We start from the raw sequence: 27,455 nt of genomic DNA on the forward strand, positions 1-27,455 counted from the left end.
TAGCACTGCATCCTTCTATGGAAGTAAATATGGATTAGTTATTGTTGATGATTACAGCAGATGGACTTGGGTAAAATTCCTAAAAAGTAAGGATAATGCTTATGATGTATTCAGCAACTTCTGCACTCAAATACAGTCTGAAAAAGAAATAAAGATTTTAAAAGTAAGAAGTGATCATGGTGGAGAATTTGAAAATGAGCCATTTGAAAATTTTTGTGAAAAACATGGAATTGTCCATGAATTCTCCTCTCCTAGAACTCCCCAGCAAAATGGGGTTGTAGAGAGAAAGTATAGAACTTTACAAGAAATGGCTAGAACCATGATTCATGAAAACAATTTGGCTAAACATTTCTAGGCAGAAGCAGTGAATACAACATGTTATGTCCAAAATAGAATCTATATCAGACCTATCTTGGAGAAAACAGCATATGAACTCTTTAAGGGAAGAAGACACAATATCTCTTACTTTCATCAATTTGGATGTACCTGTTACATTCTAAATAACAAGCTCTACCTAAAGAAATTTGATGCCAAGGCCCAAAGAGGAATCTTTTTAGGTTACTCTGAAAGGTCAAAGGCATACAAAGTTTATAATTCAGAAACACTTTGTGTTGAAGAATCAATGCAAGTTAAATTTGATGACAAAGAGCCTGGAAATAAAACTCCAGAGCAAGATGAAAGTTTTGCAGATATACAGGTTCCTGAAGATACTCCAGAACCTGATAAGATAGTTGAATCTGAAGATTGTCCAGAAGCTGAACCAACTTCAGAAGCACAAGATGAAGTTGCTTCTGATGAAGCTCAAGATGGCTCTCAGCAATCTAATCAATCCAAGAACACATTCAAGTACAAGTCTTCACATCCTGAGGATCAAATCATTGGAAACAAAGAAAGTCCTAGAAGAACAAGATCATACTTCAGACAAGAAGAGTCTTTAATAGGACTGTTATCAGTGATTGAACCTGCTACAGTTGATGAAGCACTTTCAGATGATGGATGGATACTAGCTATGCAGAAAGAGCTTAATCAGTTTCAAAGAAATGATGTGTGGGATCTGGTACCCAAACCTCAGCAGAAGATCATTATTGGAACAAAATGGGTATTCAGAAATAAGTTGAATGAACAAGGTGAAGTAGTCAGAAACAAAGCAAGACTTGTTACACAAGGTTACAATCAACAAAAAGACATTGATTATACTGAAACATTTGCTCCAGTTGCAAGATTGGAAGCAATCAGGTTACTTCTATCCTATGTAGTGAATCATGGCATAATATTATATCAGATGGATGTAAAGAGTGCATTTCTCAATGGAGTAATATCAGATGAAGTGTTTGTCAAGAAACCTCCTAGTTTTGAGGATCTTAAGCATCCTGACCATGTTTACAAACTTAAGAAATCACTATATGGCTTGAAACAAGCTCCCAGAGCATGGTATGATAGACTAAGTAATTTCTTGATTAAAAATGATTTTAAAAGAGGTCAGGTTGACACAACACTCTTCAGGAGGACTCTTGAGAAAGACATACTTGTTGTGCAGATATACATGATGATATAATATTTGGTTCTACTAATGCATCTCTTTGCAAGGAATTTTCTAAGTTAATGCAGGTTGAATTTGAAATGAGCATGATTGGAGAGTAACTCTGAGTGACTGACCGATTTCCTTGTTCTTCCTTGGAATTCAAATCAATCAAAGCAAAGATGGAGTATATTTTCATCAAACAAAGTATACTAAGGAGCTTCTGAAGAAGTTCAAGCTGAAAGATTGTAAAGTGATGAACACTCCAACGCATCCAACCTGCACCTTAAGCAAAGAAGATACTGGAACAAATGTAGACCAGAAGCTGTATAGATGTATGATTGGTTCTTTGTTATACCTCACTACATCTAGGCCAGATATTTTATTCAGTGTATGCTTGTGTGCAAGATTCCAATCAGATCCTAGAGAATCTCATTTAACTGCTATTAAGAGAATCTTCATGTATTTGAAAGGAACAACTAATCTTGGACTCCTTTATAGGAAATCCTTAGATTATCAGTTGGTTGGATTTTGTGATGCTTACTATGCTGGTGATAGGATTGAAAGAAAGTCAACCAGTGGCAACTGCCAGTTTCTGGGTGATAATTTGATATCCTGGGCTAGCAAAAGACAAGCAACTATTGCTATGTCTACAGCAGAAGCAGAATACATCTCAGCTGCAAGTTGTTGTACACAACTGCTTTGGATGAAACATCAGTTGGAAGACTATCAGATAAATGCTAACAATATTCCCATTTATTGTTATAATACTGCATCTATTTGTTTGTCAAAGAATCCTATTTTACATTCAAGAGCCAAGCATATTGAAATCAAACACCACTTTATTAGAGACTATGTTCAAAAAGGAATTTTTGATATACAATTCATTGATACTGAACATCAATGGGATGATATATTTACTAAGCCTTTAACTGTGGAAAAATTTGATTTTATAAAGAAAAATTTGAACATGCACTTTGTGTCTGATTAAAATTTGCTTGCTCCTGAATAGGAATTTAGATCCTGAAGTTGTTCAGAAGCTATGGTCCATCAGAAGCTCTTTATTGAGGTTCTGAGGAAAATGTGCTTTTGAAGATGACATCAGCATCTGAACTCCAGAAGCTGGGTTTTGTGCTCCTGAATAGCAGAGTTAGTGGAAACGTTGGAAGTTACTTTTTAGTAACACTTGTCCCACTAACTTGGCAGTTACTCTGAGAAACTCTGACGTGGCTTATATGTACTGGTGTATAACGTAAGAGGACAATGATGATTTTTAGCTTTGAATGTACTATCTCGCGCCCCCTATGTCATTAATGCTGTGTTTGTTTGTCCCCTTCTTAATTGCAAACGTTTTTACTCAAAACACTCAGACAAATCACACACTACTCACTTCACAACCTACACTTTCCTCTTTTCACTCTGTTCTCTGCGAAGTAAGTTTATCTTCTTCAATCAAAAACCCTAGAACCCTAAAAACTTTCTTCAACATCAATGGCGTCCTCAAGTTCAGTTCCAGAAACGTCATCAAGCATGCAAGAAGCACCTGCCTATGAAATCAAAGGAAGGACCATGTCCCTAGAAGAATGGGATCTTATGATTCAAACTGAGAATCCGGTGGACTTCATTTCTTTAGCACATCATGGATGTGACATCAGAAGTTACTACAAAGTACAAGGTCTCATGGAGTACTTCAAGATGTTGAATGGCCCAACATACAAGACATTGGTTAGGCATTTCTGGGTAAGAGCGCATGTCTATGACAGGAATGCTGCTAAGTTGGAAGAAACAGAGAAGGTACTGATTGATCCTTCTCTGAAAGGAAAAACAAGGTAAGAAATGGGTCTTGTGTAACACCTCGTTTTCCCAACATATAAAAATTTCAATAATAAATCAGAGTATTCAACTTAAAACAGGATGTCACACTTCTTTAACAAATTCGAATAGGATAAAGTCACTATTTATTCAACAGCACCTGTCAATATTTCAATTACTTTGCAGCGGAAAATAAAACATCTTAATTAATTCATCATAATGGCACTATGGCCTCAACATCATTCAACTTATTAAAATTCAAATCAAAGGTTCTTCAACATAATTCATAATCAAACATAATTCTTGACAAATAACATTCTTCATGATAAAATAACATCGTTCATGGCAAATACGTAACACATGGAAACAAGCAATATCCCCATCCCGTTACGTATCAGAGCAACCTAAGACGACACGGCAGAGACTACTCAAGACTGCAACTATTCTTGGTCACCTGTAAGTTACCCATGTAAGGCAACAATTTCCAAGTGGAAGGGGTGAGATTTCACATTCAATAATAATAAGCATATAATTCATCCGCAGAATTTAACAACATAAATAACACTTATTTAACTATGTTACTTCATCATAATACTTCTTAATTCAACTCCTTAATTAATTGATAACTTGGCAACAACGACAATAGATCAACTACGACATCCACAACTTCGAATAGACATCAAGGACGATGCAACAACAACTCTTTAACTTCGACAATGCAACAACAACTAAGACATCATGCATGTGGTACCATTCAGAGCATAAGCCCTCGTCTCTATTGAGCATAAAAGGCTCCCAGGGCTTGAGCCCTCGTCACTTTTGAGCACAAGGCTCCAGGGCTTGAGCCGTCGTCGCTATTGAGAAAAATGCTCCAAGGCTTAAGCCCTCATTGTTTGTATGAATAGACTCAACAACTTGACATCTTAACATCCGAACATCTTGACAACTCAACAACTTGGCATCTTAACATCTTAACATCTTCACAACTCAACAACTTGACATCTTAACATCTTAACAACTCAACAACTAAGACATCATATAACATCGTATTAAACATCAACAATTCATCATGCATCTTTGTAAAAACATAATAAATTAATAAATTATACATAACATATTTTCATGTCAAACCAAGGCTACTGGAAAGATATCGCTGACAGGGCCGCAAGTGTATGACTATGTCGGTTTTAGTATAAAAAGTATCGTATCCACAGAGACCAATTTAACAACTACCAAAGTTCGCTGTTACTGTGTTTATCTAAGGCGAGATCAAAATATTTTGGAATCTATGCATAATAAAATTGAGTTTTAATTAATTAATAAATGAGTAGAGGCCAAAACGACGGTTACCGTCAACTTCCGTCACTCAAGCAAATTGTTGCGCCAATTAAATGGTAACGAGAGAAATAAAACTTCTTGTAGAATTTATCAAACAAGAGACAACGTTTGCTTTCGCAACACGTTGTCGGAATTTTTAGACGTGTAAAACACCTACTTTCAAAGCGTATAATTACAGGCCTAAAAATTCCTTTTTCTAAATTCAATAAACTCTTAATGAAAAGAAAAGAAATGCTTTCGCTTTAACCTTTTCGATTAAAAACTTGATATTTTTCTATGTCGGATATCATTTTCGCTCTTTCGATGCGTAAACGATATCTCTGTGTCTCTACTTTCGTAGTAGACTTTTAACAATTGCAAAACAGAATTTTTCAAAACAATTTATTTAAATTCTCGTTACACTAGAAGAAACGCGTAATTTACATGAGTTTCGTCGGTACGACGGAACCTCGTTTCAAACTCAAATGAAACTACTCGCGCATAATTATATTAAACATACAAACTATTAATTGATTCATGCTAAAAGGAAATGAATTACCTATAAAAATCTGGAAACTTTAATTGAGTATAAATTCCCTCGAACAATTTGATGTAGACTGCTAATATAAGAACCGTACTGCAAAACAATGAACTAAACAAACAAATAACAATAATTAGGCACAAACACGTGAGGTGCTTGTACCTACATTAGCCAAACAGAAATATATAGTACCCAAGTAAATGGAGAAATATATATATATATATATATATATATATATATATATATATATATATATATATATATATAGAGGGTGTATCAAGTGAGAGGGCTTTTAATGTGAGAGGTGAGAGGGTTAAATCATAGCCCTTAGATCAATCTTTACCATGGGATCTAATTTCAATAATTGCAGCCTAGTTTTTCAGCACCTTCATCCTGTGCGTCTTCTCTCTCTCTCGCCTGGTGTTATAGTTGCCATTTTTTCTCTCTCCTTAACTTCATGCTATTGACTTCTTGTTCCTGCTCATTTTAACACCATGAATGATATCATTCCAAACCACTTTCTCCCAACCATAACGCCGATAAAATTGATTATAACTATTGGATGATGAAATTTAAAGTAGGCATGAATCTGACCATAGATTTCTCGTTTGGAAACAAAATGAATGAAGTTTTTCACCCTTTTTGCTTCAGATCAACAACCCCATTCAATTTTTTTTATGAAACTCATATTCTTTCTTTTATTCTCCTCCTCTCGCTTAATGGGTTTTTTGATCGATTCTAGTTTTCTTTTTCATAGAGATTAACGAGTATCTTAATTTTTGGATTTCTTTTCTTCATCAATAATTCATGGGGGAAGGAATCATTGAATTTTTGGTGATTAATGGGTCGCAGTTTGTTTCTTAATAGAAGATTAATCGGTCCCTTTTAATTTTAGCTGTTTTTTCTTCATCAATGATTTATGGGTCTGTTAAAGGAATGTAGAAAAAGGAAGAGCCAGCACAACACATGCGACAACGAATTTGGTATGAACCCAAGGATTAATGTATGTGAATAAAAAGAACAAAAAAGAAGAAAGAAAATATGTGTTGTATTTCAAACAACAAATCTGAATCAAATCATTCATTTGGTGCTGGAGTTGAACGGTTGTTCCAAATGAAGAGTAGGGAAAGAAGGTGAAGCAGATCTGATTTTGGTAAAGAGCACTCACGTGAGTCATCATTTAAACCATACAATTTAATCTTAGCCCTCCATTTTGATCCAATGGCCAATAAAAGCTCCTCTCATCTCTCACAATAAACACTCCTCTCATTTGATACACCCTCATATACTCTATATATATATATATATATATATATATATATATATATATATATATATAGTACGGCACCAGGTAGCAGGCAGCAAGCAATTATTAAATGGAATTGAAACCGAACAGTAATTCAAGCAATGAAAATATATGGATAATATGGCAATAACAATTCTCCATTAAAGTAGATATGCGCAGCACACGGAGTAATTGGGATTGGAATAATAAGTAGCAGCACTTGAAATAAAGGGAATTGGGATAAAATTATGGGAATGAAAATTTAAAGGCACGGTAGCTTTTATTGAAAAGAAGGGTATGCTAAAGAAACTAAGCTTGCGATTCCAAAGAAAACATACTTCAGAATAGAATTCTTATATCTCTCGTAGCCAAATGTTTTAAAAGAAATAATGAAATGAAACTAAAAACTAGTGATGAATCATAAAACTAGAGCTAAACAACGTGAAGCCTTTTTCTGATGAGTAGCATCTCTTTTTATTGCTTGAAATTGCAACCAAATCATCTTTGCTTGAGCCTAAAGTTGTGGAGTGAAGATTAGGATTGAAACTGATAAGTCTCCAGAGAGACTCGGAAGCGTTGTTGTTGCTGATCTTTCTTGGCATGATCTGAATTGGGTGTGACATCAGCATGATGTCATTAGCCATGGTGATGGGCTGACCGTACTAGCTTAAGTTGCTCTTTTCACCTCCTTCTTGATTCTTTTACTTTTAACACCCTCGTTACCTGAAACATAACAAAATACTAGCCAGAAAACATGCAAAACACAAGACACAACCCTAAAATAAATAAAAATTAAACTATTTAAATAGTGTGTTTTGCGTGTTATCAAACTCCCCCACACTTGAACCATTGCTTGTCCTCAAGCAAAAAGCAATGGACGACAACAACATAATACAGAAAAAAAACAGAATGAACTAAAAATCAATTGCATTTTTATTTTTCAAGGCTTTGTTCTCAGGATGCACTTATCACAACCTAAACACTTTTCAAGGATCACATCAACCCTACAACAGGTTCAAGTGAGTGTGTGTGTGGAGTCCAGCTTTTTATTGCGCCTGTGTAAGAGGTATTATGAGGAAAACAGGTTCTAACTTCAACAGTAAATCAACCGAGAAAAGTCCTTTCTTCATTTCATATAAGAGAGATGGAAATTTAGTTAGAATCAAATTAACAATTTAAGCACAAGGGGCTGCAGATTGCTTAGGGGCTATCTATCCTCATAGGAAGTCTTTATGGAGAGGGTGTCCTTTCCTCCTAAATTCAAAATCACCCTAAGTAGTGCTGCAAAAATTTTATCATCTCCGCGTAGGAAGTCTTTTTGGAGAGGGTGTCCTTTCCCCCTAGCTTTGATGAATTTATTTCCTCTTTTGAGGGATTTGGAACTTAAGCTCAATTTAGGGAGTCACCACCACATTTAGGAAGTCAGAAAGATAATGTCCTTTCCTCCACATGTTGGTGCCATTCTCCCGCCCCATTTTAGTTTAACAATTTATAACAATAAAGCACATTATTTCCCACACAAACTTATACTACTTTTACTCTGAAGACTTTTAAGGGTCTAAGTTACCATTAAAGTTAGAACGTGCTTCTTAAAATACCTACTCATACACTTACTCAAAGACTGCAACTTTGTGCTTTTCTCAAAAAGAGAATTTTCACATTGAAACATGATATGAGTTAAGTGAAACTTAAAAAGGGAAAGGGTGTTTACATGCATAAAGTCATCATCGAACTCAGACTTAAATTTATTTATTTATTTTTTATTTTTGAAATTTTATTGGTTCATAAAACGGGAGAATTAGACAACAAAGCAAAAACTACACATTTTTTCAACTCGATAATTACGACTTAAACTGTTAAGGTGGGAAATTCCTCCACCACACTTAAAACTGACATTGACCTCAATGGAAATAAATAAAAATAAAATAAAAGGAAAGACACTACCTAGTAGATCAATCGTCGTCTGGGTCATCTGGGGGCATCCCATGATGCTGGATCATCCATATATCCTTGCAATTTTTTTTTTCTTGCCTTTGGGACATGCCACCTATCCTTGCCAACTCTGACTGATCTTTTTATTTCTTAAAAAAAGTAAACATAAAAATAAAGTCAATAAATAAAAACTGTGGGTTGCCTCCCACGCAGCGCTTCATTTAACGTCGGTAGCTCGACGCCTTACTCAGCTTTCAGGGTTTTGTCAAGGCGTAACGAACGCCTTTCTCAACATCCTCTCCAGAGGTGTAATGTTTTAACCTCTGGCCATTCACAGTAAATGGGCCGGTGGATTCACTCCACACTTCGACTGCGCCAGACGGCGTTACTTTTTTCACTTGAAACGGCCCGGACCAACGAGAGCGGAGCTTTCCAGGGAATAATTTCAACCTGGAGTTAAACAGTAATACAAGCTCCCCCTCTCTAAATTCACTCCTGATTATGCGCCTATCATGCCATTTTTTTGTTCTTTCTTTGTAAATCTTGGCATTATCATAGGCGTCTAATCTTAGCTCTTCTAATTCATTCAACTCTAATACCTTTTTTCCCCCGGCGGCTTTGTAATCCATGTTAAGGGCTTTAATAGCCCAATAGGCTTTATGCTCAAGTTCCACCGGAAGATGGCAAGACTTCCCATAGACTAGTTTGAAAGGTGTAGTCCCAATAGGCGTCTTGTAGGCAGTTCTATAAGCCCAAAGTGCATCATCAAGTTTGGCAGCCCAATCCTTCCTAGAAGTTGAGATAGTTTTCTCAAGGATGGACTTAATTTCTCGGTTAGAGACTTCCACTTGGCCGCTTGTTTGTGGATGATACGAGGTTGCGACTCTGTGCTTCACTCCATACTTCTGAAGCAAATTTTCAAATTGCCTCGAGATAAAGTGAGATCCACCATCACTTATGACCAGCCTTGGGACTCCAAATCTAGGGAAGATTATTTTCTTAAACATTTTAATCACAACTCGTGTATAATTGGTAGGAGAGGCGATGGCCTCGATCCATTTTGACACATAGTCCACTGCGACGAGTATGTATTGGTTTCCCATGGAGGACGGGAAGGGTCCCATGAAGTCAATGCCCCACACATCGAAGATTTCGACCTCTAGGATGTTCTTAAGTGGCATCTCATGCCTTTTGGAGATGTTCCCGGTGCGCTGGCACTGGTCACATCTCGCAACGAACGCGTGGACATCCTTAAAGATATTAGGCCAGTAAAGTCCTGCTTGGAGGATCTTGTAGGCCGTTTTGGACGTGCTGGCATGCCCACCATAGGGGGACGCATGACAATGGGTAAGGACACTCGACCTCTTCCTCTGGAATGCAACGATGGAAGATACCGTCTGCGCCTCGCTTGAAAAGGAGGGGCTCATCCCAGTAATATTGCCTTAGATCATTGAAGAACTTTTTCTTCCACTGATAGTCCATGTCTGAGGGTAGGACCCCAGCGGCAAGGTAGTTGACAAAGTCAGCATACCAGGGTGCCACAGTCTTTACGGACGCTATCAGCCTATCATTAGGGAAAGAGTCATCTAAAGGTAACTCCTCTCGTTTGAGGTCACTCAACCTAGACAAATGGTCTGCTACCACATTCTCTGTTCCTTTTTTATCACGAATCTCAAGATCAAACTCTTGTAGTAGTAGAATCCATCGAATCAACCTAGGCTTTGTGTCTTTCTTGCTCAGCAGATACCTTATGGATGCATGGTCAGTGTAGACAATAATTTTCGAACCTACCAAGTAAGATCAAAATTTGTCAGTAGCGTAGACAATGGCCAGAAGCTCTTTCTCAGTAGTAGCATAATTTATTTGAGCTTCATCTAAGGTTCTGCTGGCCTAATAGATTGCATGCATCTTTTTATCCTTCCGTTGTCCTAAGACAGCACCTACTGCATAATCGCTCGCATCGCACATAATCTCAAAGGGAAGACTCCAATATGGAGGTTGCATTATAGGTGCAGAGATTAGTGCTTGCTTGAGCTTGTGGAAAGACTCAAGGCATTGTTCATCAAAGATAAACTCCACGTCCTTCATGAGCAAGCCTGTAAGAGGCTTAGTTATCTTAGAGAAGTCCTTAATGAAACACCGGTAAAAACTAGCGTGACCCAGAAAGCTTCGGACTTCTTTCACTGTGGTGGGAGGTGTTAGCCTCTCAATCACTTCAATCTTTGCTTTGTCAACCTCTATTCCTCGTTCTGACACTACGTGTCCGAGGACTATGCCTTCCTTTACCATGAAATGGCATTTTTCCCAGTTTAGCACTACGTTGACTTTTACACATCTCTCCAGAACTTTCTCCAAATTACTCAGACAACCGTCAAAGCTTAGCCCGCATAATGAAAAGTCATCCATAAAGACTTCCATAATGTCCTCTAGGAAATCTCCAAAGATTGCCATCATGGATCTCTGAAAGGTGGCGGGCGCATTGCATAGCCCGAAAGGCATTCGCCGATAGGCAAATGTTCCATAAGGGCATGTGAAGGTTGTCTTTTCTTGGTCACTCAGGTGGATAGGGATCTGAAAGAATCCTGAGTAACCATCAAGATAGCAAAAATGGGAGAGGGAAGTGGTCTTTCCTTGTGGCCTTGTTCAATTTCCTGTAGTCTATACACATACGCCATCCAGTGGTTGTATGTGTGGCCACATACTCTCCCTTTTCATTCTTCACCACTATCATCCCTCCTTTCTTTGGTACTACATGAACTGGACTCACCCACTTGCTGTCAGAGATGGGGTATATCACCCCTGCATCTAGAAGCTTTAGTACTTCTTTTTTAACAACCTCACTCATGTTCGGGTTCAGCCTTCTTTGATGTTCTCTAGAGGGTTTGTAGCCCTCTTCAAGTAAAATTTTATGCATACAAATTGAAGGGCTAATACCTTTGAGGTCATCAATTGAGTACCCTATAGCTTCCGGGTATTTTCTTAATACATCAAGTAATTTCTCAGTTTCATCCTCTCCTAAGTCGGCACTCACAATGACTGGTCGGTTAGGTCCTAGAAATTCATACCTAAGGTTTTTAGGTAACTCTTTCATTTCGACTTTCGGCTGCTCTTGAGTCGGAGCAGGAAGAAGGGTCAGGCATTCATTTTGATAAACCAGATTTACATCCAATTCTTTTTGATGGGGACTTTCCTCTTCTACCTCAGTTTCAGCTAAGGACTCATCCATTCCGTCAGTGGGAGGTAGTCCTGACGCATGCTCCTTAATGCATTCATCAATTATATCAACTAAGCAAGTCGTGTCGTTAATGGAAGGGTTTTTCATGAATTTAGACAAGATGAACTCAATCTTTTCATCCCCGACCTCAAAGGTAAGTTTTCCTTTCTTTACATCTATGATGGCACCAGCCGTAGCTAGGAAAGGTCTGCCTAAGAGGATTGGGATAGACGAGTCTTCAGTGATGTCCATTACCACAAAGTCGGTGGGAATGTACAACTGGCCGATTCTCAACGGTACATCTTCCAGTATTCCTACCGGGTACTTGATAGATCGATCAGCCAGTTGTAGAGACATCCTGGTCGGTTTTAGCTCTCCAAGGTTGAGTCACTCGTAGATGGAAAGGGGCATAAGACTCACACTAGCACCCAAATCACAGAGAGCTTTATCGATGACGTAGTTGCCAATAACACAAGGAATTGAAAAACTCCCTGGATCTTTCAATTTGGGAGGCATCTTATTCCGGATGATAGTGCTACACTCTTCGGTGAGTGCTACTGTATCATCGTCATCGATTTTTCTCTTATTTGTCAAAATTTCTTTTAGAAACTTGGCATAAGAGGGCATTTGAGTAATTGCTTCTGTGAAAGGGATATTTACGTGGAGCTTCTTCAAGAGCTCCATGAATTTCTTAAACTGACCCTCACTCTTTGACTTAGCAAGTCTCTGAGGGAATGGGATCGGAGGTTTGTAGGGGGTGGAGGTACATAGGGTTTCTCATTTTCTTCCTCCACTCCCTCCTTTCTCTCTAAGATTTCCTCACTTTCAGCAGGCACCGATTCTTTCTCAGCTCCTTCCCTCTCACTAGGGTTCTCTAACTCTTTTCCACTACGCAAGGTAACGACATTCAGCTCCCCTTTTGGGTTAGGTTAAGGTTGCGCAGGGAAAGTTCCTGAAGGTGCAGCTGCTCGTTGTTGGGCCACTTGTGCAATTTGCGTTTCCAACATCTTGTTGTGGGTGGCCAACGTGTCAATCTTAGATGCAAGCTGCTTAATCATTTCATTCGTGTGAATGTTTTGATTCAGGAACTCCTTGTTCTATTGGGATTGAGCCATGACGAAGTTTTCCATCATTAGCTCCAGGTTAGACTTTACAGGAGCAACAGGGGCTCCTCTTTGACCTTGGAAACCAGGGGGGTGCAATGGGTGCAAGATTTTGCGCATAGGTGGGATTGCTATTTTTATATGGGAAATTAGGATTTCTTTGCCCGAATGGGTTCCCATGCGCGTAGTTTGCCTGGTCCGTACCGACTAACAGATGACACTCAGTAGGAGTGTGTCTAGGTGTACCGCAAATCTCACAGTTAGGGGCCACAGCGGCCACGGGGGCAGGTGGAGTGATGGTCAAAACTGCTAACCTCGTACATCCCTGCCTTGTGCTGGCCTTTTTAAGCTAGAGCGGGTTCGCTCCCCCATTGGTAATGGTTCTGGGCCATATCCTCGATCAGGCCCCAAGCCTCAGCAAACGGCGCCAAAAACTTGACAGGGCCGCAAGTGTACGACTATGTCGGTTTTAGTATAAAAAGTATCGTATCCACAGAGACCAATTTAACAACTACCGAAGTTCGCTGTTACTGTGTTTATCTAAGGCGAGATCAAAATATTTTGGAATCTATGCAGAATAAAATTGAGTTTTAATTAATTAATAAATGAGTAGAGGCCAAAACGACGGTTACCGTCAACTTTCGTCACTCAAGCAAATTGTTGCGCCAATTAAATGGTAACGAGAGAATTAAAACTTGTTGTAGAATTTATCGAACAAGAGACAACGTTTGCTTTCGCAACACGTTGTCGGAATTTTTAGACGTGTAAAACACCTACTTCCGTAGCATATAATTACAGGCCTAAAAATTCCTTTTTCTAAATTCAATAAACTCTTAATTAAAAGAAAAGAAATGCTTTCGCTTTAACCTTTTCGATTAAAAACTTGATATTTTTCTATGTCGGATATCGTTTTCGCTCTTTCGATGCTTAAACGATATCTCTGTGTCTCTACTTTCGTAGTAGACTTTTAATAATTGCAAAACAGAATTTTTCAAAACAATTTATTTAAATTCTCGTTACACTAGAAGAAACGCGTAATTTACATGAGTTTCGTCGGTACGACGGAACCTCGTTTCGGACTCAAATGAAACTACTAGCGCATAATTATATTAAACATACAAACTGTTAATTGATTCATGCTAAAAGGAAATGAATTACCTGTAAAAATCTGGAAACTTTAATTGAGTATAAATTCCCTCGAACAATTTGATGTAGACTGCTAATATAAGAACCGTACTGCAAAACAATGAACTAAACAAACAAATAACAATAATTAGGCACAAACACGTGAGGTGCTTGTACCTACATTAGCCAAACAGAAATATATAGTACCCAAGTAAATGGAGAAATATATATATATATATATATATATATATATATATATATATATATATAGAGTACGGCACCAGGTAGCAGGCAGCAAGCAATTATTAAATGGAATTGAAACCGAACAGTAATTCAAGCAATGAAAATATATGGATAATATGGCAATAACAATTCTCCATTAAAGTAGATATGCGCAGCACACAGAGTAATTGGGATTGGAATAATAAGGAGCAGCACTTGAAATAAAGGGAATTGGGATAAAATTATGGGAATGAAAATTTAAAGGCACGGTAGCTTTTATTGAAAAGAAGGGTATGCTAAAGAAACTAAGCTTGCGATTCCAAAGAAAACATGCTTCAGAATAGAATTCTTATATCTCTCGTAGCCAAATGTTTTAAAAGAAATAATGAAATGAAACTAAAAACTAGTGATGTATCGTAAAACTAGAGCTAAACAACGTGAAGCCTTTTTCTGATGAGTAGCATTTCTTTTTATTGCTTGAAATTGCAACCAAATCATCTTTGCTTGAGCCTAAAGTTGTGGAGTGAAGATTAGGATTGAAACTGATAACTCTCCAGAGAGACTCGGAAGCGTTGTTGCTGAACGCGTTCTTTCTTGGCTTGATCTGAATTGGGTGTGACATCAGCATGATGTCATTAGCCATGGTGATGGGCTGACCGTACTAGCTTAAGTTGCTCTTTTCACCTCCTTCTTGATTCTTTTACTTTTAACACCCTCGTTACCTGAAACATAACAAAATACTAGCCAGAAAACATGCAAAACACAAGACACGACCCTAAAATAAATAAAAATTAAACTATTTAAATAGTGTGTTTTGCGTGTTATCAGTCGCAATTATCAACAACTTTCATGTTTATACCAAAGACATATTCAAAACAGAAACATATGAACAAAATGCAAAAACATGAAACAGAGAATGCTGTCACTGTGCAATTTCGCTGTGACCTACGTGCAATAATTTGACCATAACTCAAGTTTTATAAATCGTTTTGATGTCAGACCAATGACATAAGAAAGATAACATCCATACCTACAACTTTCTTGTTTACACCTAAGACCAATTCCGCACCGATCAATAACAGTTTTCATATCAAAATTCGGTCTAGAGATGAAAATAATCAGGAAAATCCACTTATATTATTCAAACTTCACATTCATTCAAAATCATCACAATCAACAACAACAACTCAACATAATTCATACCCAATTGATAATATGACATCAACAACAACAATCATCAACAACCACAACTCATAATCAGGAATTCAACCACAAATCAACAATAACATAACATAAATCATCAACTGAGCTTAATTCATCAATTGAATTGCAATTCAAAACCCTTTTTCAAACCCTAACTTCTCTAATCATCAAAATAAAACAACAACAAACATGTTAAACCCTATTTCAGAACCATATACTTATGATTAAAGAAGGTTAGTCCCACCCTTACCTTAGATTGATTAGCAGCAAGGTCTACAGACTTCTCCTTCTCTGACTCTTCTCTTCTCTTCTCTCTAAACCTTGTTTTCTCCAAATCCTTGTTTTTTCATATATTAATCTTTCAACCTAATCTCTCCTCTATTTATATTACTAATTACTCTTCTTAAATCTGATTAGGCCCAATAACTCTCTTCTTTCTATTTCAGCCCCCAAATCTACTTATTCTAATAATTATATTTCTGCACTAAATATATTCTTCCACTAAATATATTATAATAAATAATAAAATAAAGCCACTCAATAAAATACCAACATATCACATAATTTAAATAAATCATATAATTCGACTCTATCTCAAGAAAAATAATTAAATAACAAAGAGGGCGTTACATCTGGAACCATTCAGATGCACTGAAATCAGGTCAAGCATCATGGGCATCCCTGTCTTCATCTCAGAAGAAATTATCTCCTTTGTTCTCAGAAGACCTTCTGAAGGAAGTTACAAAGGTGGGATAGGTAACAGCAAGACTAACCAATGGAATGAAGTGGTAAATAAGTCAATGTTCAACAACACAAAAAAAGGTGCTCACTGTGACTTAAGCATGGAGAAGAAGATGCTTCTGAAGATACAAAATGAGAACCTCCTACCAAAAGATGGTGGTAGTGATCAACCCTCCTTGGAGCACAGGATTTTCCTTCATTTCTTTATCATGAAGGAAAAAGCTAATGTGCCCAAGTACATATTTAAGCATATGATCAAAGAGCTCAGGGAAATCCAGGATATCAGAAGATGCTGGGTTCCCTATGGTAGGCTTATTTCAGAGATTCTTCATCAAGGAGGGATCCTGAAAGCTATCAGCAATGTCAACTTCTTCACTGATGAGCAACTTGACACTGAAACTGGCAAGGTCATCAATGGAAGAACTCTCAGGAACATGAACCTGATTAAGAAGGAGGTCTATACAAAGCTCAACACAGATCTACATGAATCTGATGCTATGTCCAACCTGATGGAAAACTTTCCTCCAATCTGCAAGAAAGATCCTCTTGAAGTTCAGATGAACTACATCAAAGACCACTTTGCAACAACTAGAAAGAGGATCAGGCTGGAAGATTTTCCTAAAACCATGTATGGTAGTGCTTTTCCTGTAGCAAGGAGCAGGAAGACCAAGAGGAAAGCACTCACTAAAGATGAGTATTTGGAAGATGCTCCTGAACAACCTGCAAAGAAGGCCAAGAAAGCAAAGAAGGAGAAGGATCCTTCTAAAGTGAATGTAGTTGGTCTTGCTGTACCAACCATTCAAGAAGAAGTTCAGGACCTTGATGCTGATACGGTTCTGAACAAGAGAACCAGAAGTGGTAAAGCTGCTGCAACTTCTCAAACTACTCCTGATCAACCTTCTATCCCAAAGAAGAAGAGAAAGTAAGCTATCGGGAAGTTGAAGTTAGCAGCATATGTGGCTGAAGATGAAGAGCAGATTGCAGCTGCTACTGATATAGTCACAAGAGAGGTAAAGAAGAAGAAAACTTTGGATGCTGCTGCACTTGAAAAGATAAGGGAGCTTGCAAAAGGAATGGAAGTCCCTGTATCAAGCATAGCAAGGGAAGATGCTGGAGTTAGTGCATAACAAGTGGTTAAGGCTACTGAAGAAGTACAAGATTTGGTGACTTCAGAAGCTGGAAGTCTACTGATGATTGCTGGTCAGAAGGATGAAGCTGCTGGTTCAGAAGCAGCTGCTCCAGAAGCTGATAAAGGTAATCCCGATTCTCTACATATTAATGATGTTATAGTGGTAGAATCTTATTCAACCTCCACATCCTCTCAATCAACCTCCCAAACATCTTCTTCAGACATGGATGATGTTCCTTTGAACAAAGTATATGAAAACTTACATAAAGCCTTATCATCATCCACCAAACTCCACAAAAAGCCTGCTAAAAACATTTCCTATGAGCCTATGAACCCTAGTGTTGATGAAAGGATAAGAAATATGTCCGAGATGAGAAACAAATTCTGTGAAAGACTACCTCATAACCATCCTTTCTGATCGTACCTGACCAGAAGGTGATTGTCGGTGCTCTGAATGCGGTGGTTGCTACGGTGGTAGTATGTGTTGGAATGCTTCTTGGAGCGGATGGGGGGTGTGTACCTGCAGGCACTATGACGCTCAAGTCAATAGAGATTCAGAGAGTGAAGGTTTTAGACGAAGGAAAGATTCTACCTTGGGGACTGCATTGAGTCCCCTATTTATAGAGGTGGAGGGATGCAGATCCGTTGTGGTGGCACACCTGGCTCTGGCGGTTACGAAATCATGGGAATTGTAACCGCCAGAGAGTTTATTGTGGGAACGTGCAAAATATACATAGAGACGTTGGAGTTTGTTCGCTCCGTGCACCCCCTCGTGGAGAGGGGGGGCGTCGCAAGTAATGCTGCCAAACATGGAGTTTGGGCTTTGGATTGTATTGGGCCTAAGTAATGGGCCAAAGATCCTTTTGGCCGATCCAGAACAGTAGCCCCCCAGGTCGTTGCTCTTGACTAAGAGTGATGACTTAAGTGCGGGCGCTTGATCGTTTTCGACCGACCCCCAGAAGATGTTTGTTGTCGAGCATTTTTCCCGTTGGAGGGTAAAGAGAGTCCTGCTCGCCAGACTTGGGGACTTAGTTGACCCAGGGGGTAGCATGCGAGGACGGTCTAGAGCGTGAAGAGAGTTAAGCGAGCATACTCGTTTTTCTCTAGCCCCATTCGCCCTATACCTGAGTGAATTCGCCAGTTTTGATGAATTATGTTCGGCATCCTGATGTTCGGCATGTAAGATTAGACGGAAAGATTCCCTCGCCTGAGGGTTTGGTCGAATGTCATTCCGCAATTAATGCCCCCGTTTCGAGGGAAAAACTGAAGAGACATGACCTTTGGCTTCTGTATGACATGTGTCAAGGCTATTGTAGTACTTGAGTACCTATAGTCTGTAGAGTGTTCTCGGTTTGTGTTTTCGAGGTGTCATCAAAACCGTTGATTCAATCCTGATGTTCCATGAACTGCTACGAAAGATCAGGGACCTCTGATGAATGGTTTGATCAAATCTGGATCGTAGGAATGCTAGAGGGAAGTAGAGTTGTATGTGAAGGGCTGTATTGGATAGAAAGTCGCGACTTTTGAGTGGCTTACGAAACGAGTATAAATAGCCCAAACGTTGTTTGGGATACCACTTCGTTTCATTTTCTCAGAGAGTTAGAAGTTTTCCCCAGAGTTTCTCAAAGGCGAAATCTTTCCAGTCCTTCAACTTTCTACTTCGAGTCCAATCCATTCATCGTAACAGGTAACATTCCAATGACTTCACCTTTTTATTTTTGCGCTTGTGTTTATAACTTCTTCAGTTCCTGTTCCTTTTTTAGAAACTGTAGGAATGCATGCCTTTATTTTTAGAAACTTGGCATAAGAGGGCATTTGAGTAATTGCTTCTGTGAAAGGGATATTTACGTGGAGCTTCTTCAAGAGCTCCATGAATTTCTTAAACTGACCCTCACTCTTTGACTTAGCAAGTCTCTGAGGGAATGGGATCGGAGGTTTGTAGGGGGTGGAGGTACATAGGGTTTCTCATTTTCTTCCTCCACTCCCTCCTTTCTCTCTAAGATTTCCTCACTTTCAGCAGGCACCGATTCTTTCTCAGCTCCTTCCCTCTCACTAGGGTTCTCTAACTCTTTTCCACTACGCAAGGTAACGACATTCAGCTCCCCTTTTGGGTTAGGTTAAGGTTGCGCAGGGAAAGTTCCTGAAGGTGCAGCTGCTCGTTGTTGGGCCACTTGTGCAATTTGCGTTTCCAACATCTTGTTGTGGGTGGCCAACGTGTCAATCTTAGATGCAAGCTGCTTAATCATTTCATTCGTGTGAATGTTTTGATTCAGGAACTCCTTGTTCTATTGGGATTGAGCCATGACGAAGTTTTCCATCATTAGCTCCAGGTTAGACTTTACAGGAGCAACAGGGGCTCCTCTTTGACCTTGGAAACCAGGGGGGTGCAATGGGTGCAAGATTTTGCGCATAGGTGGGATTGCTATTTTTATATGGGAAATTAGGATTTCTTTGCCCGAATGGGTTCCCATGCGCGTAGTTTGCCTGGTCCGTACCGACTAACAGATGACACTCAGTAGGAGTGTGTCTAGGTGTACCGCAAATCTCACAGTTAGGGGCCACAGCGGCCACGGGGGCAGGTGGAGTGATGGTCAAAACTGCTAACCTCGTACATCCCTGCCTTGTGCTGGCCTTTTTAAGCTAGAGCGGGTTCGCTCCCCCATTGGTAATGGTTCTGGGCCATATCCTCGATCAGGCCCCAAGCCTCAGCAAACGGCGCCAAAAACTTGACAGGGCCGCAAGTGTACGACTATGTCGGTTTTAGTATAAAAAGTATCGTATCCACAGAGACCAATTTAACAACTACCGAAGTTCGCTGTTACTGTGTTTATCTAAGGCGAGATCAAAATATTTTGGAATCTATGCCGAATAAAATTGAGTTTTAATTAATTAATAAATGAGTAGAGGCCAAAACGACGGTTACCGTCAACTTTCGTCACTCAAGCAAATTGTTGCGCCAATTAAATGGTAACGAGAGAATTAAAACTTGTTGTAGAATTTATCGAACAAGAGACAACGTTTGCTTTCGCAACACGTTGTCGGAATTTTTAGACGTGTAAAACACCTACTTCCGTAGCATATAATTACAGGCCTAAAAATTCTTTTTCTAAATTCAATAAACTCTTAATTAAAAGAAAAGAAATGCTTTCGCTTTAACCTTTTCGATTAAAAACTTGATATTTTTCTATGTCGGATATCGTTTTCGCTCTTTCGATGCTTAAACGATATCTCTGTGTCTCTACTTTCGTAGTAGACTTTTAATAATTGCAAAACAGAATTTTTCAAAACAATTTATTTAAATTCTCGTTACACTAGAAGAAACGCGTAATTTACATGAGTTTCGTCGGTACGACGGAACCTCGTTTCGGACTCAAATGAAACTACTAGCGCATAATTATATTAAACATACAAACTGTTAATTGATTCATGCTAAAAGGAAATGAATTACCTGTAAAAATCTGGAAACTTTAATTGAGTATAAATTCCCTCGAACAATTTGATGTAGACTGCTAATATAAGAACCGTACTGCAAAACAATGAACTAAACAAACAAATAACAATAATTAGGCACAAACACGTGAGGTGCTTGTACCTACATTAGCCAAACAGAAATATATAGTACCCAAGTAAATGGAGAAATATATATATATATATATATATATATAGTACGGCACCAGGTAGCAGGCAGCAAGCAATTATTAAATGGAATTGAAACCGAACAGTAATTCAAGCAATGAAAATATATGGATAATATGGCAATAACAATTCTCCATTAAAGTAGATATGCGCAGCACACAGAGTAATTGGGATTGGAATAATAAGGAGCAGCACTTGAAATAAAGGGAATTGGGATAAAATTATGGGAATGAAAATTTAAAGGCACGGTAGCTTTTATTGAAAAGAAGGGTATGCTAAAGAAACTAAGCTTGCGATTCCAAAGAAAACATGCTTCAGAATAGAATTCTTATATCTCTCGTAGCCAAATGTTTTAAAAGAAATAATGAAATGAAACTAAAAACTAGTGATGTATCGTAAAACTAGAGCTAAACAACGTGAAGCCTTTTTCTGATGAGTAGCATTTCTTTTTATTGCTTGAAATTGCAACCAAATCATCTTTGCTTGAGCCTAAAGTTGTGGAGTGAAGATTAGGATTGAAACTGATAACTCTCCAGAGAGACTCGGAAGCGTTGTTGCTGAACGCGTTCTTTCTTGGCTTGATCTGAATTGGGTGTGACATCAGCATGATGTCATTAGCCATGGTGATGGGCTGACCGTACTAGCTTAAGTTGCTCTTTTCACCTCCTTCTTGATTCTTTTACTTTTAACACCCTCGTTACCTGAAACATAACAAAATACTAGCCAGAAAACATGCAAAACACAAGACACGACCCTAAAATAAATAAAAATTAAACTATTTAAATAGTGTGTTTTGCGTGTTATCAGTCGCAATTATCAACAACTTTCATGTTTATACCAAAGACATATTCAAAACAGAAACATATGAACAAAATGCAAAAACATGAAACAGAGAATGCTGTCACTGTGCAATTTCGCTGTGACCTACGTGCAATAATTTGACCATAACTCAAGTTTTATAAATCGTTTTGATGTCAGACCAATGACATAAGAAAGATAACATCCATACCTACAACTTTCTTGTTTACACCTAAGACCAATTCCGCACCGATCAATAACAGTTTTCATATCAAAATTCGGTCTAGAGATGAAAATAATCAGGAAAATCCACTTATATTATTCAAACTTCACATTCATTCAAAATCATCACAATCAACAACAACAACTCAACATAATTCATACCCAATTGATAATATGACATCAACAACAACAATCATCAACAACCACAACTCATAATCAGGAATTCAACCACAAATCAACAATAACATAACATAAATCATCAACTGAGCTTAATTCATCAATTGAATTGCAATTCAAAACCCTTTTTCAAACCCTAACTTCTCTAATCATCAAAATAAAACAACAACAAACATGTTAAACCCTATTTCAGAACCATATACTTATGATTAAAGAAGGTTAGTCCCACCCTTACCTTAGATTGATTAGCAGCAAGGTCTACAGACTTCTCCTTCTCTGACTCTTCTCTTCTCTTCTCTCTAAACCTTGTTTTCTCCAAATCCTTGTTTTTTCATATATTAATCTTTCAACCTAATCTCTCCTCTATTTATATTACTAATTACTCTTCTTAAATCTGATTAGGCCCAATAACTCTCTTCTTTCTATTTCAGCCCCCAAATCTACTTATTCTAATAATTATATTTCTGCACTAAATATATTCTTCCACTAAATATATTATAATAAATAATAAAATAAAGCCACTCAATAAAATACCAACATATCACATAATTTAAATAAATCATATAATTCGACTCTATCTCAAGAAAAATAATTAAATAACAAAGAGGGCGTTACATCTGGAACCATTCAGATGCACTGAAATCAGGTCAAGCATCATGGGCATCCCTGTCTTCATCTCAGAAGAAATTATCTCCTTTGTTCTCAGAAGACCTTCTGAAGGAAGTTACAAAGGTGGGATAGGTAACAGCAAGACTAACCAATGGAATGAAGTGGTAAATAAGTCAATGTTCAACAACACAAAAAAAGGTGCTCACTGTGACTTAAGCATGGAGAAGAAGATGCTTCTGAAGATACAAAATGAGAACCTCCTACCAAAAGATGGTGGTAGTGATCAACCCTCCTTGGAGCACAGGATTTTCCTTCATTTCTTTATCATGAAGGAAAAAGCTAATGTGCCCAAGTACATATTTAAGCATATGATCAAAGAGCTCAGGGAAATCCAGGATATCAGAAGATGCTGGGTTCCCTATGGTAGGCTTATTTCAGAGATTCTTCATCAAGGAGGGATCCTGAAAGCTATCAGCAATGTCAACTTCTTCACTGATGAGCAACTTGACACTGAAACTGGCAAGGTCATCAATGGAAGAACTCTCAGGAACATGAACCTGATTAAGAAGGAGGTCTATACAAAGCTCAACACAGATCTACATGAATCTGATGCTATGTCCAACCTGATGGAAAACTTTCCTCCAATCTGCAAGAAAGATCCTCTTGAAGTTCAGATGAACTACATCAAAGACCACTTTGCAACAACTAGAAAGAGGATCAGGCTGGAAGATTTTCCTAAAACCATGTATGGTAGTGCTTTTCCTGTAGCAAGGAGCAGGAAGACCAAGAGGAAAGCACTCACTAAAGATGAGTATTTGGAAGATGCTCCTGAACAACCTGCAAAGAAGGCCAAGAAAGCAAAGAAGGAGAAGGATCCTTCTAAAGTGAATGTAGTTGGTCTTGCTGTACCAACCATTCAAGAAGAAGTTCAGGACCTTGATGCTGATACGGTTCTGAACAAGAGAACCAGAAGTGGTAAAGCTGCTGCAACTTCTCAAACTACTCCTGATCAACCTTCTATCCCAAAGAAGAAGAGAAAGTAAGCTATCGGGAAGTTGAAGTTAGCAGCATATGTGGCTGAAGATGAAGAGCAGATTGCAGCTGCTACTGATATAGTCACAAGAGAGGTAAAGAAGAAGAAAACTTTGGATGCTGCTGCACTTGAAAAGATAAGGGAGCTTGCAAAAGGAATGGAAGTCCCTGTATCAAGCATAGCAAGGGAAGATGCTGGAGTTAGTGCATAACAAGTGGTTAAGGCTACTGAAGAAGTACAAGATTTGGTGACTTCAGAAGCTGGAAGTCTACTGATGATTGCTGGTCAGAAGGATGAAGCTGCTGGTTCAGAAGCAGCTGCTCCAGAAGCTGATAAAGGTAATCCCGATTCTCTACATATTAATGATGTTATAGTGGTAGAATCTTATTCAACCTCCACATCCTCTCAATCAACCTCCCAAACATCTTCTTCAGACATGGATGATGTTCCTTTGAACAAAGTATATGAAAACTTACATAAAGCCTTATCATCATCCACCAAACTCCACAAAAAGCCTGCTAAAAACATTTCCTATGAGCCTATGAACCCTAGTGTTGATGAAAGGATAAGAAATATGTCCGAGATGAGAAACAAATTCTGTGAAAGACTACCTCATAACCATCCTTTCTGATCGTACCTGACCAGAAGGTGATTGTCGGTGCTCTGAATGCGGTGGTTGCTACGGTGGTAGTATGTGTTGGAATGCTTCTTGGAGCGGATGGGGGGTGTGTACCTGCAGGCACTATGACGCTCAAGTCAATAGAGATTCAGAGAGTGAAGGTTTTAGACGAAGGAAAGATTCTACCTTGGGGACTGCATTGAGTCCCCTATTTATAGAGGTGGAGGGATGCAGAGCCGTTGTGGTGGCACACCTGGCTCTGGCGGTTACGAAATCATGGGAATTGTAACCGCCAGAGAGTTTATTGTGGGAACGTGCAAAATATACATAGAGACGTTGGAGTTTGTTCGCTCCGTGCACCCCCTCGTGGAGAGGGGGGGCGTCGCAAGTAATGCTGCCAAACATGGAGTTTGGGCTTTGGATTGTATTGGGCCTAAGTAATGGGCCAAAGATCCTTTTGGCCGATCCAGAACAGTAGCCCCCCAGGTCGTTGCTCTTGACTAAGAGTGATGACTTAAGTGCGGGCGCTTGATCGTTTTCGACCGACCCCCAGAAGATGTTTGTTGTCGAGCATTTTTCCCGTTGGAGGGTAAAGAGAGTCCTGCTCGCCAGACTTGGGGACTTAGTTGACCCAGGGGGTAGCATGCGAGGACGGTCTAGAGCGTGAAGAGAGTTAAGCGAGCATACTCGTTTTTCTCTAGCCCCATTCGCCCTATACCTGAGTGAATTCGCCAGTTTTGATGAATTATGTTCGGCATCCTGATGTTCGGCATGTAAGATTAGACGGAAAGATTCCCTCGCCTGAGGGTTTGGTCGAATGTCATTCCGCAATTAATGCCCCCGTTTCGAGGGAAAAACTGAAGAGACATGACCTTTGGCTTCTGTATGACATGTGTCAAGGCTATTGTAGTACTTGAGTACCTATAGTCTGTAGAGTGTTCTCGGTTTGTGTTTTCGAGGTGTCATCAAAACCGTTGATTCAATCCTGATGTTCCATGAACTGCTACGAAAGATCAGGGACCTCTGATGAATGGTTTGATCAAATCTGGATCGTAGGAATGCTAGAGGGAAGTAGAGTTGTATGTGAAGGGCTGTATTGGATAGAAAGTCGCGACTTTTGAGTGGCTTACGAAACGAGTATAAATAGCCCAAACGTTGTTTGGGATACCACTTCGTTTCATTTTCTCAGAGAGTTAGAAGTTTTCCCCAGAGTTTCTCAAAGGCGAAATCTTTCCAGTCCTTCAACTTTCTACTTCGAGTCCAATCCATTCATCGTAACAGGTAACATTCCAATGACTTCACCTTTTTATTTTTGCGCTTGTGTTTATAACTTCTTCAGTTCCTGTTCCTTTTTTAGAAACTGTAGGAATGCATGCCTTTAGGGCAGAAGTGTTTCTGACTCGGTGGTTTCCGTCGTTGGCTACGGCGGTTTCCACCGTGCATCAAAAACACTTTGAAAGATATGCTGTCAGTTTTCTGTTAGTATTTGGAAGAACATTGGCGACAGGCTTAGGCTTCATCCATAAGCTTTGAGTCTGTTCGCCGGGAGTTAGTTTTCTCGACGTGTGAGTTGGATATGTCGTTCCTCTTGTTTTTTAGCGGTAGCGTTTTGACCCCTTCCTTGCCTGACCGACCTGATGGGTGAAGGAAGGGTGGATCTGAATGTTGGATTCACTTTTTCCTTTGCTTTTTCAGGTCTTTCATGGCGAATGAGGGAGTTGTTGCTCCTGCTACTACGTGGTCGGGGGAAGAGCCCTTGGAAATAGAATCTGTATTTGCTACTGATGGCGTGGGTGAAGCCCCCTTTGATTCCATAGGAGAAGTGGGAGATTGGGAGTTGATTCTGCCGAGCACGTCTGACAGGGTGTGTTCGGAATATGAAAACTATGCCATTCCTATGTACGAAGTGGTCTTCAAAGACATGGGTTTCCAACTCCCTTTCTTCAATTTCCAGTGGGAAGTGCTCCGTTGGACCAAGCTGTCACCCACTCAGATCCACCCGAACTCTTATGCCTTCATGAGGGCCTTTGAGTTGTTGTGCGATTACCTTCGCATCCCTTCTTCCAAAAATGTATTCTTCTCCTTCTTCACCGTGCAACGGGGTGCAGGTTGGGTTTCTTTTCGCCAGACCCAGAAGATGTTTGAGATTTTTGCTGGGAAGGTTCGGAGATTTAAAGAGCACTTCTTTTTGGTTCGGCCAAGAAGTGTGGCTGCTTTAGATAATCTCTTGGAGGTTGCGGGGGACGGCGTTCAGGAACGTCGTCCTTTCTTCTATTTATGTTGGTCCCAAGACCATTTTGGTTATGAGCCCAGGGACTTTGGCCGAACCATTGCTAATCTTACTGATGAAGAAAAAGGCTTGCGTCAACAACTTTGGGCCTTCGTCCAGTCTCTCCCGCGGAAGGTTAAGACTGATAAGCGGGGGAACCCTTTGATGAGTGCGGACGGAATCCCTGTAACAGAGCCCCGCCTCATCAATACTCATGAGTTGTTGACTTCTGAGGACTTTGAGGATTGTCTTGGTAGTTTATTTTTCTTTCGTCTTTCAGTTGCTTTCCTTCCAGTTCTGTTCCTGTTTTGTTTCCCCTAACTGACAAAATTTCCCTATCTTTGTGTTGCAGGAAAAATGAAAGATTTACGGGCTCTTGTGAACGCGGCGAGTAAGAAAATCTCGGCCAAGAAGAAGCGTAAGAACGTCCAATCTCTGGAGCACCTTATAGCTGGTTCCGACCCCGGCTCAACCTCTGGTCCCATGGTGGACTTGGAAGGTGAGGAGCCTTCTGAGGAGCTGGTGCAGGATTCTGCAAAGAGGCAGAGGGTGAGAGTGCCCTCCGAGGACCCAATCACGCCGATCAAGGCCGTCCCTGTCCATTCTGAAAGAGGGGACTTCCTCTAGCTTCCAAAGGTGTGGTCTGAGTCGGAGCTCTGTGGCCCCTAGTCGACCCTTTTCTTGGATGACCCTAAGCTGAAGATTATCCAGGATCTGGGCCCCGCTGGCCGGAGTAAGGCGATAATCGATGGGGTTATTGCCACTATGAAGGCTTTGGAGGTCGCTGCTGCCCTGAACAATGCTTCGGTTAAGGGTGAAGTTCGGGTCGATGCTTTGGTGTGGGAGCGGGATGCTCTGACGGCTAAGGTTGCTGCTCTTGAGGAAGATTAAAGGAGCAAGAGGTCTGTCGCTGAGGAGTGTGACCGTCAACTTGATGTCCTGAAGAAGC

At 39.5% G+C, this 27,455-nt stretch overlaps 1 protein-coding gene and 1 pseudogene across 1 annotated transcript; one reads left to right on the top strand and one right to left on the bottom strand.

Moving 5' to 3' along the window:
* The first annotated feature begins 3,010 nt into the window (after positions 1–3,010).
* LOC146929555 (uncharacterized) lies at positions 3,011–16,940 on the top strand (annotated as a pseudogene).
* Positions 6,773–12,990, bottom strand: LOC146929556 (uncharacterized). The gene is made up of 2 exons (XM_085701418.1): positions 8,419–12,990; positions 6,773–7,197 (listed from the first exon to the last, which is right to left on the bottom strand). Exon 1 carries the CDS (start codon positions 11,975–11,977, stop codon positions 11,000–11,002), a length of 978 nt encoding a protein of 325 aa, XP_085557544.1. The 5' UTR covers positions 11,978–12,990; the 3' UTR covers positions 6,773–7,197; positions 8,419–10,999.
* Positions 16,941–27,455: the final 10,515 nt, after the last annotated feature.

The sequence above is a fragment of the Medicago sativa genome, chromosome 4 (assembly GCF_051527215.1).
Source record: "Medicago sativa cultivar Bolivia chromosome 4, Bolivia_mono, whole genome shotgun sequence".
In the NCBI taxonomy this organism is placed as follows: domain Eukaryota; kingdom Viridiplantae; phylum Streptophyta; class Magnoliopsida; order Fabales; family Fabaceae; genus Medicago; species Medicago sativa.